Source organism: Mastigoproctus giganteus, chromosome 7, assembly GCF_048544385.1.
Source record: "Mastigoproctus giganteus isolate SK-2022 chromosome 7, ASM4854438v1, whole genome shotgun sequence".
In the NCBI taxonomy this organism is placed as follows: domain Eukaryota; kingdom Metazoa; phylum Arthropoda; class Arachnida; order Uropygi; family Thelyphonidae; genus Mastigoproctus; species Mastigoproctus giganteus.
In genome coordinates this window covers 217,674,162-217,689,933 of record NC_143581.1, presented here as the reverse complement: position 1 = coordinate 217,689,933, position 15,772 = coordinate 217,674,162, and the positions used below count along the sequence as shown (strand labels likewise).

At 32.2% G+C, this 15,772-nt stretch overlaps 1 protein-coding gene across 1 annotated transcript in view; it reads right to left on the bottom strand.

Annotated features, from left to right (window-relative positions):
- Positions 1 to 3,924: 3,924 nt before the first annotated feature.
- The window catches only part of LOC150083684 (ER degradation-enhancing alpha-mannosidase-like protein 2), a 63,509-nt gene continuing 51,661 nt past the window's right edge, over positions 3,925 to 15,772 (bottom strand). Inside the window, exon 9 of the mRNA XM_090378566.1 lies at positions 3,925 to 5,061. Coding sequence (XP_090234692.1) covers positions 3,925 to 5,061 — 1,137 coding nt within the window. The remainder of the gene's footprint in view (positions 5,062 to 15,772) is intronic.

The window sequence follows — 15,772 nt, the reverse complement described above, 5'->3', positions numbered from 1 at the left end:
CTACAGAAATTGTAACTGAACATTTTCAGCTAGATCAGAAAGGTGCATAACTACTGCCAATTTTAGCCAATTTTGATATTAAGAACTAAAACTGCATTTTTTTTTTTTTTTTTTTTTTTTTTTTTACAAAATTTCAACTTGTTCAAGTGATAATTCAAAAAAAAAAACAAAAAAAAAACCAAAACACTAATTCTCAGTGCCACACCTTGTATATGCAGTTAAAGTACACTTTGGGAGCTGAGGAAATTAAAACAGAAAAAATCCTTATGATGGATAATGAAAGAGCCCATAAAAATTCTTTCCAACTTGATGCAACCAGAACCAAGTCCTTTTCCAAGTTGTGTGATGTGGAAGGGCAGTGTCACAACCATTGTGCTACTTACAAGGTTCTATAAGCACAACACACACAGTTGGTGTGATATTCTTGCATATTGAAGTCCACACCTTTCAATTTATTTTTCACTCCATAACCTTTATCTTAAAATGTAAAAGGCCTTTTTGCTAATCCTCAAACAAATTGCATGTTTCCAAAAATATGTCAAAGTATAGAAGAAATAAATAATTAAAAGAATTAACCAATTACAAGTGAACAATCACACAAACCCTGCTGACCCCACCTATGTCCATGATAGAGACTGAGTATACAACTGAGGTGAGTGGGTGGGTGGGTAGGCAAGAGAGTTATAAACCAGAAACAGTAAGGCAAAGAAAATATTTTTTAAATCTGCAAGTAGTGATGTACTATTTTATGCTACCTTGCAAATGCATAAGATGCTTATTGTCTTCACCATTTCTATTCATTTGCATGTAATAACTATGTCAATTGATTTTAATAAAACTTTATATTTGGGAAGATTTGTATAGAGATATCCCAAACTTCATTAAAATTGGACCAATAAAAATTTAGAAAATTCTCAGAATTTTAAGTTATCTTATATGTGAATGTATGTTTTTGGATGATTAGATACTTTCTTACTCAGTAAGAAAGTATGTTCAACATCAAATTTTCAGCATATCTTATGTTATGCCTTTGCGAAGGTTTTGGAATCAATTCCTTATTCTGCTGCAAACCCCTCCACCCACCCACCCACAAAAAGAAATATCCATATATAATTTTGGATGTTTGGGCTTTACCTGAGAAGGAAGAGTCAGATCAATGCCAAATTTTCAGTATATTTCAGTGGTCACTGGAACACTTTTGGGCCCAGATGCACATCCATCCCCACTCCATCCTCACAGAAATCCAGGTAAAAATATGGAAATTTTCAGTGTATGCTTTGTTGGTCCCAAGGGAAATTTTAGGTGCAATTATGATGACATATCCCCCAGCACCACCCAGACAAATCTGTATACATAAATGAAAGTATGTTTTTGAATGTTTGGGAATTACCCAAGAAGGAAATACCAGATTGGAACCAAATTTTCAGCCCATGTTCTGTTAGGGAATGACAGAGGCTGAGAGAAGTTTCAGGTATAATTCTGATTCTACAGAAACCTCAGAAATGTTGCTTTACAACAGTTGGTAAGCAACATCTCCAATATCTTTTGAAATTTGAGGACTCATTGAGAACATTCTTAGGGACTATGATATCAAATTATGTTAACAGGTTAACTCATTCTACCCTCCCCCAAAAGGACTGCTATACAAATCTCACCTCACAGCTACCTATCATGTGAGCATCACATGGCATTTTAGTACACACTTCTTTAATACAGTAAAGTATCTAAGAGATATAAATTTAAATACTAAATAGGAGATCTTCTTTTCCAACTTCTGGGATAAAATGAATTAGAATAAATAAAAATTTACATTTAATTTTAAATCTCAGAGTATAAGCAAATTTATAAAAATACCTCAATGTGCTCATACTTCCCGTACATGAACCCTCCAAGCACCGAAAAACAAGTCGTCATCAAACAGCCCCAGACACTAGATAACCCATGCACTAAAGAAGACTGAACACATTTTGTCAAAATTAAAATTAAATTCTGCATTAAATCATGTAGTTTAGATTTTGAAGATACTAACATGTAGGTTAGTGCAAAAGCATCATTTTAACATAGCCATCTACCAAAGTAGTTAAATTAATTAATTAAATTGGCATTGTTTTTGTTATATCTCATATTGTGAATGCCTTCACGAGTTGCCATGGTATTGTGCTACCTCGATTTTGAAGATATTACACGATTTTACGCGGAATTTGATTTTAACAAAATGTGTTCAGTTTTCTTTAGTGTGTGGGTTATCTAGTGTCTGGGGCTGTTTGATGTCGACTTGTTTTCCGGTGCTTGGAGGGTTCACGTACGGGAAGTATGAGCACGTTGAGGTATTTTTATAATTTGTTATATTCGGAGATTTAAAATTAAATGTAAATTTTGATTTATTCTAATTCATTTTATCCCGGAGTTGGAAAAGAAGATCTCCTATTTGGATATTGAGGTAACTCTCAAATTTATTAATACAGTAAAGAAATTTTTAATCACTGAAATATGATATCAATTGTTGATAATTGGACATGATTGAAATGTAACAAACAAGTCAGGCAATGCATAAATTACCTAACTTGTATGTTAACTTATATAATGTATCACATACAAATAAAAGGGTGAATAAATAAATGCCATTGAAACAGAAACTTTGAAATATGATTTTAAAAAATGGATTATCTGCTTAAAAACTTTCAATTTTATACGCAATTTAATGAAAACGTTTAGGCATTACTTGAAAATCTACTCTGAAACTATCACCAAACTGTTTTATCTGCAAAAAATAGGGAAAAAATATAACATGCACAGAAAAGCATGAAATAATAAATTATGGTATTTAGATATTTAGCATCATAAGGACCTTCAATGATATAAGTTCGCTTGAAAGTTTTTTCTTTCTTTCTTTTAATTATTATTATAGGGAGATGCCTATGTGGTTCATAATAGAGTTGGGAAGATAAATTAGCTTACATTAATTGTAATTAATTCTGTTTCATTAATTATGGTAAGGGTTTGTTTTTTCTGAACTGGAACATTATCTTATCTTTTCATTACACTGATTGGTCTTTATCTGTACAGTAACTACACATAATCCACAGCAGAGTTTCCATAATTTTGATTGGGGGGGGACACACACATCACAATAAATAAATAAAAATCCTTATGTACATATTACTTGTAGAAATGCAACAGTTTTGATGAAAGGAAATTCTGAATACTTCTTTTATGTTTATAAGTTAATTATTATTATTTTTTTTTCAGTAAGCTTTATTTGCTTAAAATTAGCTGCATTAACACATGAATATAACCCCCCCCCCAAACACACACACACCATAACAACCACCACCATGCCATGTCACAAGTGTCCTGTGACATGTCTTCATACATATTAGTGTGGAGACTTGCTTGAGATCAAGCCTCTGCAAATATTAAATGTCATAATGATAAAAGTCCTCTTCAAAGAAAAAGATGCTAAAAGAAGTTAATATTAAAAGAAATTAATAATTTAAGATTAGAGTATTTATGGAATGACTTAATATCAAAATTTAATTCTCAAAAATTAACAGAACAGAGTGCTCTTGATGGAAGGTTTTTTTCTCCCACTAAAATAAATTATACATGATTTTGGCTAAATGAAAAATTCTTGTATTAACAGTTGAGCTGAAGTTGAAAATTATTGCTTGTAAAATAACCTAAAATGTATACTAAAATCAGTTTTCAGTACAGAAAAATAATTTCTTACCATTCTTTAATAATAAGCTTCAGCTCATTTGAAGCTGCACAAAAAAGGCTTTCTAGTTCATAAAAAACCACAAGATTTTCAAAAAGTGCTTATACCATTATTTAGGATGTTATTAAAATAACATGATTTTATATGGAAAAATGAATCACCACTATGGTTCCACCCACCTCATTACTCATATAATATAATACACATCAGTCAGTATTAAACATCTGTCCCATCAGTGATAATCGAGCAACAAAAGGTTGAGCTGGGCATGACAACAGTTCAAAATGTGGAATGGTATTTCCTTTTCTTGAATTCTTTAAGTTATCTGTATGCACAGATTCGCCATTGAAATCGTCAGTTAAAGGCATCACTGGAACAACAGGAATGACTTTGGAAGGAAATGAAGAAGATTTTGTCCCAGATTCACTGATGACCTCAGATTGCTCTTCTGGTAGTCTTGTTTCTTGCAAGAGACTGTTTGAGTCTGTTTTGGATTCATCCTTACTTTCTTGGTGTTCATCAGTATTATCTGTTCCCACCTGTTTCATCTGATCACTATAACTTGAAAGATTGTCATCTATACTTGATCTAGTGTTTGTTAAATTAAAAGGATTTATTTTTGGAGTGGTATCACTTGATTCACTAGAAGAAATATTGGAAGAACTGGGTGTTAAGTCTGTAGACTTGTTTTCTGCATTCTCATCATTCACTTCTGGTAATTTGGGAATGTTATATTCCTCATCAACTTTCTTTTCAACGTCCTGGAGGAATTGACGAGCATCAGAGTTTGCAGTTTTTTCTGTGCTCTTCAATTCGGAATCATTAAGTGTAACAAAGTGTACATTATTATTTTCTTCAGAAATGGCAGAATTTTTGGTATTCTGAGGCATCAGAAGAGGTGTGCTTTCGTCTTTTTTACCATCGCCGAAATTACTACATGGAACCTGTACACCAGATGAATGTTTGCAATTATTTTTATATTTCTTTTTTTTCCTTTGGTTTTCTTTGAATATTTTAAGAAAGTCTTTTCTTTCACTGATTTCTAGGAGAGCAAAGATATCCATGCTATTCTGGAAGTCAGCCAGCAGTGATTGATGTTCCTTACGTTCTGAACTACAACAATATACTGCTGCAGTATCAATGGGATGAGCTTCAGTATTAAATACAAAACCCCCAGCTCCAGTTAAACATTCTCCTCCAGTAGTTTTAATTACTTCACCACAACTTCCATTGTTATGTAGAAAATTTGTTGGATCAAAAAGCAAATATAAATATTTTGTTGTTTCAGCAAGGAAAAAGGATTCCATACGATCTTCTATGTGATGATCCTGGACATTTTTTATCTGAAAAATATACAAGATTATGCTGTTACTTTTTATTTTTATAACACATTTTTATTAACAAATGTGGAGTTATTCAAGAAAGACCAGCATCAGTACATTTGCTAAATGTCCAAAGTGTTTAGTTATGCTCAGTCTGAGACTTGGTGGCCTTGAAACGAGCATAACTAAACAAATTATTTTTCAAGATGAGAGATGTTTTGGTTGTGTTTATCATTGATAAGCAAAACAACTATGTATTTACTGTACATCTACTATTAATTGCATAAGAATTATTTTAACCCATTTCACGTAACTGAATTTAAAGTAGGTTAAGAATATATTTATTATTTAACTCTACAAATTATGAAATTTATTTAACATTTCTATTTCTCTTTGTTAAGGTGTGTGCTTCCCTTCAATGAAATTGATTTGAGCCAATTTACATAGCCCAATGGATACAGATAAGAATTAACACCTTCATTGCTTCCTGAATGCAAATATGCAGCTTCAGATTTTAATCCATCAGGAAAGGAGGAACCATCCTACTTTTAGATATTTTTCTTCCAAGTTAACAGAAGTAAAACCAGATATTTTTGTTAAGCAACTTTCACTGGAGATTGATTAATTCAGTCATAGTGAGAAGAAAGGCCAAAAATTTTTCTACCTTTTCCAATCCACATTAACTCAATCCAGTGTTTTTCAATCCTAGGTGGACAAAGGCAGAAGTAGAAGGGTTAGCTAATATAATGTTATTTATCCACTTTGTTAAGTCCAACTTCAAACTACCGAGGCGCTGCAGTGTACCTCTGGTACCTACTTGCAGGCTGCATTATAAAAAACATTTTTTCCAATGTACAAATACAAATAACTGTCCTGCAATTATCTGGATCTATGAAGCACAACCACATGAATAAGAATCAGACCCACAAGATTCAAAATCATTTATTTATATTTCACATATTGTATAATATTATGCCAAAATTAAAAAAAATTAATGAGACTTCATCTGACAAAACTCATTTACTACATAACATGCGAAATCACCTGAAAAATTACATCTAATATTTAGTAACACTTTTTGTGTGGTCTGCAGATAGTAGATTTTGTGTGGTCTGCAGATAGCTTGCTGGATAGCCTTGGGTTAGCTTAGCTAAAACACAAAAATTGTGCTGTATTGCTATAACAGCCATTTATTATTTAGTACAAAAAAATCTGCTGAATAACCAATGAACTGATTTAAAGAAAATGATATAAGAGACTAATAAAAAATGCTTTCTTTTATACAAAATGTATATGATTTTTTATGGGGGCACAAAATTAGTATCATATGAAATAAATGTTGATATCAATGTATTTATTTTCTTTGTTCAATGATTGATATTGATGGACCAAAATTATTGCATTTCAGAAGATTTTAGTGAAGAAATGTAAGTAAAAAAATTGAAGTGAAGAAATGTTTCATGGGTTTTGTCAATGATATAGAGAAACTTTGCTAGCAGGAATAAAGAAGCGATTATCCCTTTGTACAAGGCCATGGTTAGGCTGCATCTTGAGCACTGTATACAGGTCTGGAGGCCTCACTTTAGGAAGGATGTAGAATCTGCTGTAATGTGTGCAGAGAAGGGCAACCAGATCGGTGAAGAGAACAAAGGGATGCTTTTACCTAGAAAGGCTTCAGTTCTGCAAACTGCAGCATCTGGAGACTGTTTAAAGCCTTGAATGGATTGAGTAGGCTGATGTTAATGGTATTGTTCTTCTTGCTGAGACTATGCACAAGGGGGCATAAATTTATGCTGAGGAAGGATGGTTGCAGGATGTGCAGAAGTTTCCTTCAGCCAGCAAGTGGTTGATTGTTGGAATAGGTGGATGGCATAAATAAATTTTTGTGGAGGTGGATGGTATAAATAAATTCAAGGAAGAACTAGACAAATTCTTGGAGGGTATGGATGGGTGAAGTGTGTAGATTTTTTTTATTTTTTATTTTTTTTTTGGCTGATATACAAGCTCTCATTCTTGCATCATTTGCCAATTCTACTACTATGTAATTCCACAAGAACAAAGTAACTTACATTATGGTAAGACAACTGCCTAGAAAGGATTATGAGATACAATGGCAACCAAACAGGACTTAACAAAGGGAGGAATGAGGAAAGTATGCAAACACAATCATATTCACCTAATGATGAATAGAACATCTAATATTAAGACATTGTATTTATTATATAACACAGAAACATTTCCAATATTTTCAAAATATTTTCATTTACTTGGAGAAGAATGATTTTGAATAGTTTATGGTCATGAGCTTCATGCAGGTCAGAGACCACCACTGATTTAAAGAAAATTTCAAACCAGTATTTTCTTTAATGTCAATTTCCAAACTGATTGGGGTCAATCTCTGTTACTTAGGGAGTACAACTTATGCTTTGAGAATGAAAAAGAGTGGAAGGCAAATTAAAATATAGCATATTTTAACTTGCACTTACACTTTATTTCTACATTTTTTAAAATCATTTCATTTTAAATATAACTGACAACCAGACAGAAAAACTATAACTATGAAACTTTTTCAGAGATTTATGCTTTCCCTTCTTCACAGATGCTGAGGAAGGGATGGGACAAATCTTCCAATATACATAAGCTCCATATACTTTTAAAGCTTTTTAGCTATTTTAATTAGTTTCATTTTGATTGAACTGAAAAAAAAAAAAAAAAAAAAAAAAACAAACCCAGATTAGATGTAAGAAAATCTACTTGTAGGCAATGAACCCTTCACCTAGAGGAAATCCCATCTGATTTTCTGGTAGGAAAGCTTATGTTAACTATAGAAAAAGGGATGAGGCGAATATTAGTATTAGCATTAGTAGTGGCATATGATGCAAGAAAGCAAGCATATACAGCATCAGCAAAAAAAAAAAAAACCCTTTCCATTCCACCTAACAATTCCATCCAAACGTTTGTCCAGTTCTTTTTTTTTGCCATCTGTTTTTGCCATCATTGCATCACTTGGGTACCTACCCACTCACTGAAGAAGGGCCAAAAAGCCCTGAAACGGTGCCGTCTGGGTGGTGGTACCTATCTGAGAATAAGTAACATTAGTCTTCTCCTTAGGTGAAGCGTTACTTATTCGAAGTAGTGCAATATCATGGCAACTCGTTGTGAAGGTATTCACAATATGAGATATAACCTAAAACGATGCCGCCTTAAAAATTTTCTGTTTATTCAGAAATGGCTGTGTATTATGATGCTAAAGCACTTTATATATACATAGTCCAAATTTGTTCGCAGCTTGAGGCTCTAGCCCTAAATGCGCCTTAGTCTAAAGTTATCAACTTCCACAATGATAGATGAAAGTCTGTTCCAGCAATCAACTACTTGCTGGCTAAAAGCAAATTTCTGCAACAGTCTTTCCTCAATTTGAATTTATGCCCCTCAAGTGCATAATCTGAGCAAAAGCATTCGAGCTCACTCAAACCATTCAAAGCCTTAAACACCTCAATCGAATCACCTTACAGGTTCTGAGTCTCCAGATGTTGCAGTTTGCACAACTGAAGCCTTTCTTGGTAAGAGCACCCCTTTGTTCCCCTCACCAATCTCATTCCCCTTCTCTGTACAAGTTCCAGCAGCTCTGCATCCTTCCTAAAATGAGGCCTCCAGATCTGTAATGCAGTACTCAAGTTGTGGCGTCACCATTGCCTTATACAAAGGGATAATCACCTCCATATCTCTGCTAATAAAATTCCTGTATGTCATTGACAAAACCCCACCAGCTGCCCTGGCAGCCTGTCTGTCTGCACTGCTCAGAAAATTTCATATCTGACTGCACAATTATCCCAGCTCTTTTTCATTCACCATTACCCTGAGTGTAGTACCACACAGTTTGTAGGTTACTCTGGGATTACTGCTACTCATATGCAGTACTTTGCATTTGTCAATGTTAAACTTCAACTGCCATTTCTCAGCACATCTGCTTAACTTTTCTAAATCCTGTTGCAGAACATAATGCCTATGCCAAATCACCAATACTAAAAGTTCTACGAATATTAATGTTGTATGTTACAGACTATGTGATAAAGTTAAGTTATTAAAACATGTAAGTAGTGCTACATAAATTATAGTTTAAAAGCCTCTTCTAATACTGATTACACTGCTACAAAGCTATGTCAAAACCTCCAAGTATCTCTTATATCAATACCAAAACAATGGTGGCAAAATTTGAACGTTCTTATCAATACACACACAATGCCAGTAGAAGTAAAGTGTGTTTTTTTTTAAGCAATTACAAAGGGCCAAGTAAAGAGCAAATACACCAAATTAATCAATCAGGGAATTACAAAAGAATACTATTCATTATAAATATTCATTACATACTATTCATTACATACTATAAATGCAAAAATTTATATTTAGTGAAATGGGTAAAGGATTTGAAGAATGTGTGTAATAAAAATTAGTAGTATTTTTATTTTTGAAAAGTTAGTGCCATAGAGTTGCTTCACTGAATCATCATGCCATCATTGCTAATACTAAGAGAACATTTAATTTGTACCTTTAAAATTTGAACAGGTTGTTTCTTTCTAACCTTTTTTTTTAATTAACTTCAAATGTTCATGTGTAGAGATAATGTAGTATTCTGATAATAAATAATAGTACACAGTTTAGAAAAAATAATTTTTAAATGTACATATATCAAGTTAAAAATATTCATAGTATTTCACATATATTTGTTATATCACTGTTTTTTAAAACTGGTTTTCCCAGTATTTCTGTTTTATACAAAAATTACAAAAATGAAAAACCAAGACAGTACCAACATTCACATACACCAAAAAAAAAAAAAATAATTACCATAGTAAAGTAAATGAAGGTTATAGAGTTATATTTCAATGCCTGCATTGAAATATATAACCCAATACAGTTTACTGCAGAACTAATAGAAATGGGTTTATACTATGTTTGAGGCTCTTAGTTTGATATAACCAAACATATAACCCAACCCTATAACCCAACGCAGGCATTGAAATACTTTGAAAATTATATGGATTACTGTATTTAATTTCTATCTTGAGGATACTTTATTCTCTCCAGTGACAGAGACTTTCAGCTGTTGCGGTGATGGTGCCTTGATCTCTAAACAGATAGTGGATTTACCTTTTTGGTGAAGGTATTTATATTAAAATAATATTTGCGATTCAGGTGAACTCATGAATAACAGTGTTTTCTCTAATGTGAATGCATGCCTTGAAGGCAGAAAGTCTGCTCTCTATCACTGGACAGACCAAAATATCCCCATGCCAGAAACTGAATGCAGCAATGTGTTAAAATTTTCAAGCAATTATCATAATGTGTGCATAGAACAGTGGTTACATCTGCAGATGCATGTAGCAGATGCATTCATTTGTAAATAGAATAAATGAAATAATTCAGTGTGAGTAATATCTGCTACAGTGGTGAGCAACCTTTTTTGCTGGTGAGCTGCAGCAAGGCTCTTCATGCAAACTTGCAGGCCAGGCCAAGTGCAGAAATTATGGGATCTCATTGTCAAGAATTTCCCATGAAAACTTGGGAAATTTTTGCAGAAGATGGCCACATACAGAAACAGAAATTTTAAAAGTCAGCCAAGATGGTACGTTTTTAACTACCAGCTAGTTTGAGGAAATTTGAGGAAATAATTAAAAATAAAAAGTCCACCTAATATGAATAACAAAATACTGAATTAAGTTTGCCTATACAGTAAACCCTCGATTTAACGGACTAATAGAAGGAAGGGGTGTCTGTTAATGCCGAAAGTCCGTTAAATCGAATGTAACCTGAGGAAGGGGGCATTTTTTATTGTTCTTAATGTAAAAAAAAAAAGCTTTATTAAAGCTTTTTTAACAATATAAAATTATTAAATTATAATAAAGAAATATGTAATATTCTGTTGTAAATATAAAACACTGCAATTTGGCCTTTGATTTACAGATATCTGAAATGGTTTGTTTTTTTACGCCGTAAATTTCACAAACACATGCTACAAAGACGCCTTGTTCTAATTTCTCAATTAGCTAATTTCTGTGCCACATTTAAGTTCACACGCTTTTTTTTTTTTTTTTTTTAAATTCTTCTATCACTTGATGCCATTTTAAATTGTAAGGATTGCAAAATTATTTAATAAATAAAGTAACAATTCAGAAATCACAGAAACACTCTGTATACAACCTAAATGCATGATAGCTTGAGGCAGACTGAGACCGAAACAAAGCAAGTCGGTAGACCTGCAGTTTAGTGTCCCAAGTCACGTTCAGCTCGCAAGTCACCACCTACTCTTATCTGGGAAAACAGCTATTTGAATACGTTTTTAGAAAGAATAAAAAACAATTTCCTGAATTTGATTATAAAAATAAAAGTAGGTAATTATCAAAACAATAATGGAAATAGGTAATTATTATTAATTTTTAATTAATAATAACACTGAAGTTTTGTATAACCCAAAAAAAATAATATAGTCTAGATTAATATGTACATTACTGTGTTATTATTTGTGAGGTCTGTTAAATCCGAAATCCATTATATCAGGGTCTGTTAAATCGAGGGTTTACTGTATGTGAAATACAGAGGAATGACTGGAAAAAATTTCAGCAGTGAAAAAACTCAAAAAGTACCTCTCAAGATGGTAAGTCTCTTTTATTAGCTTAAAATTTATCACAAACTGTAATGCTAAATTTAGAGAAAGGATAAAAAAAATAAAGTGCACCTAATACAATTCTGATGAACGTTTTCCACCATATATAAAAGATAATGGAAATATCAGAGTAAAAATAAATGGGAAATTGGACTGCTGGTGCTCCATCTTCTCAGGAAAAGCTAGCACAACAGAGGGTGAAGAAAGAGTGTTTCAATAAGCCCACATTACCACAACCAAGCAAGAAGCCAAGCAGTGAAGCCAAGCCAAGTAGCTCCTACACTACCACAACCAGTAAACAAATACAGTAAACCCCCGCTATTCACGGTATCTGTATTCGCGGTCGCTGATTTAATATAAAATGAAACCTAAAAAATGTGAATTTTAAAGCGGCGTGAACATTTTCCCCCATAAAAAAACATGGGCGTGACTAAAATTATCTTTCCCGATCAAAACAGCGCTCGGTGGGTGAGGGGAGAGGGGTGACAAAATCGCGAGCGTGGATGTTTCTCGCTAATCCTTGTTCAGTATGTGTTATGCTCTTTTCATGGAAGGTTTCATCGTTTGCTTTTAATTTACTGTATATGCTTATAAATTGGATAAATTTATCAATTTATCGTTTGCTTTTAATTTACTGTATATGCTTATAAATTGGATAAATTTATCAATTTATAAATTGATATGCTTACAAAAGTGATAAATCTACCGTTTTACAGTGTAAAACAGACTTTTTCTAGTGTGTTAATGGAAGAAAGTGACTTTATTGTGGACAAGTTCTTTCTAACCAGTACAAAAATATGGCTATGAATAACAAGGGAAATGTGAAAAGATCAAAAAAGGTGATGACATTAGCGAATAAAATTGAGTTATTAGATAAAATTTCTAATGGTGAAAGTGTCTCCTCAGTGGCAAAACATTATAAAATCAATGAGTCAATGGTACGATCAATCAAGAAATCGGAAGAAAAATCCGCCGTAGTGTCCGTGAAAACGCGCTAATTGCTTCAAAAATTTGCTCTGTAACTCGTGATTTTAAATTAGAAAAAATGGAAAAAGCTTTAAATCTGTGGATAGAAGACCGAACTCAAAATAAAATTCCGTTAATTTCACTCATCATTTGTGAAAAGGCAAAACTCCTTTATCAACACTTTAGCGAAACTGGTGATAGCACTGGCGGGATAAGTTTTTTTGCTAGCAAAGGCGCTGCTTTGAAACATTTGTTTGAAATTTCTAATAAATATTACATTTAATATTAAATTGTTTCTTATTTTCATTTCAATGCCACATGCTTGCATTTCACTATGTACTTTCTATGTACATAGTCATATTATGGAGGTACATATAATAATACATACATAGACAAAATTTTAGACTAGTTTTCTTATATATTTTGTACTTTGGAACGGAACCCCTTTATTACTATGGGAGCCATAACTCAGTATTCGCAGCATTTCTCAGGAACGTAACCCCCACGAATCGCGGGGTTTACTGTATATCCCTAACCAGTGAAGCAATTGCAACCTTGAAAAATACCCATTAAACAGCACCTCTAAATAAAATATATGCACTCCCAAACAGAATTTCTAGTGAGGATAAAGTATATAACTGCAAACTTCTATAGTAAAAGCTAATTACTACAATATACATTGACCAAAATACTCATATCACAATTTGAAAAAAAAAAAAAAAAAAAAGGGCAAATGACGCAAATTTTGAAATATGATGACACGATGGATCCATGCAGCAAAGTCTGAAATACCAAATGTGCAATCTGCACCAATTTCAAAAACAAGACCAGAATAGAAGAGAAAATACCATAACAATTCAAAAGTTCCTATTGAATGCAGTTCATGGTATGTCTTTTACCACGTTAAAAGTTATAAAAAAACAACTGTAATACTAAATTTAGGAAAAAAAAAAAAAAAAAAAAGGGACAAAGAACAAATTTAGGAGAACTCTGAAATTTATCCCCTTAAAAGCCCTTAAAGGGATTTTTAAGCTTTCTAGTAATGTCTTGTTTTTTATTTATTTTTTTTGAATAAAGCCATCAACACAAAGTACACTGGAGATAGTTCATCAAAAAAAAATTTTCAGTTTACTGCAGAACTAATAGAAATGGGTTTGTACTATGTTTGAGGCTCTTAGGCATAAACTAAACTTTAATTTCATATTAGTTTCATCACTCCAGGTTCTTTATGCATTCTGAAAGCTATCATCAAGCACAGAAAGAGGGCTAGTTTCTTGCACTTAAAAAAAAAAAAAAAAAAAAAAAATTTTTTTCCCCCTGTACCTCATAATGTTGATTAGTTTAGCATTCTGATATCCTTCTAATATCCTTCCTTGAAACACGTGATTGTCAACTTGAACCCCCACCAAAACATTAGCAGTCTCATATAAAATCTTAAATGGAGGAAAAAAATCATGTTGGAGAATCAACAAAATGAGATGATAATTAATATTAAGCTGGAAACAATTTTATTTTCTAGCTTAATATTATGGTGTCTTGGTTGGCATTTGGAGTGCGTATCACTTGCATGCAGAAGGAATGCAAGCCTTTTATTAAAAAAATTCTTTTAACTCATTGTGAGAACTTTAAATGAAGAAGTTGATAAAAAACCACTTGTTTATATAAATCTGTATTCAGTTTACCAAAAAATATGTTAGGAACAGATATTAATAGCATCAGTGCAATTAATGTAAAATCCTAAATCCAATTAATGGTTACAGCCAACAGTTACGATTTTACATCAGTTCATCGATATATCTTTACCTAACATTATTTAATGTAAATAAACTGAATACTGATTCATATAAACAAATGAAGTGTAAAGTGTGTTATGTATACAGTATTATTAACTTCTTTAATTTATTTTCATATTTTAACTTTACTAACTGCTGTTACAAAAATCCCTAGGAATGTCTCCAATTGCAACCATAGTTTTGTATCGTAGAAATAGATTCTCTCTGCATGTAAAACATCAGTAATATTGTTTATATTATTATTATGTTTAGAGACAGTTGCACAATATAGATTAATTTTAATGAATTATATCTTTATTCAGTGTTGTAATTTGTCAAATACAGTGGAATCTCGTTAATACAAAGTTCAAGGGAACTAAATTTTCACGTTTTGTAATAATGAGGTCCCCAAAAGTGTCAAAATTTTACCGTTATTTATTATTATTATTTTTTTGGTACATACTGTATATCTAAGAATAATAATAAATTAATAAAATAAAATAATAAAAATAAAATAAAATAAAAACAAAAGCCTTGTCTAACAATAAAATAATAGGAATAACATATTTTTTAAAGATTTTATTTTATTTGTATGATAAACTAAGAGAAAAGCAATATTAACGGAAATGAAAAATTGTACAGTATATATTTTGATATATACAATATTTTAGTATCACAGTAAAAATAATTACAATAATTATAAAAGGAGACATACAAACCATTAACTTTTTAATAAATTAATCTAATTTAAAGAAAGAATCCAATGTTTTTTGCACAGTTTTTGTCCTATATGCATTTTTAACTACAGCACGGACGTTATCAAATAGTTGCTTCTTTGCAATAGTTGTTTCTTTATCAACATTACTGAAGGCCAAGACATTCTCTATTATGTTCAATGCATTTTGGGCACCTTTTTTAGATGGTAGTATGCACACATCTTCACTTTTGCTGTCGCTGGTAACAAAAACACCATCGTTTTGTTTGGTACCCAGCAGCTCTTCTGGTGTTGGCGTTGCAGTGGTAGCAACTTCATCATCCACCTTCACAAACTCTTCAAATTTGCCAACAAAATTCATATGCTCCTTCAAATTCCTCCATTCCTCACTGTTGCTATCACATTTTTCTGGAACATGTTTTTCGATGATGTTTTCTCCAAAGCCACTCTTTCTGAAGCAGTTGATTATAACACTTGATGTAATACTTTCCCAAGCAATAACAAAATTACGGATAGCATCCAAGACATTCCAATTTGGCTGCAAATCGTTCCCTCCTTCTATGTTGCAGATCAAATACTTTATCAGGCGGGTTCTATATGCTCTCTTGAGGTTAT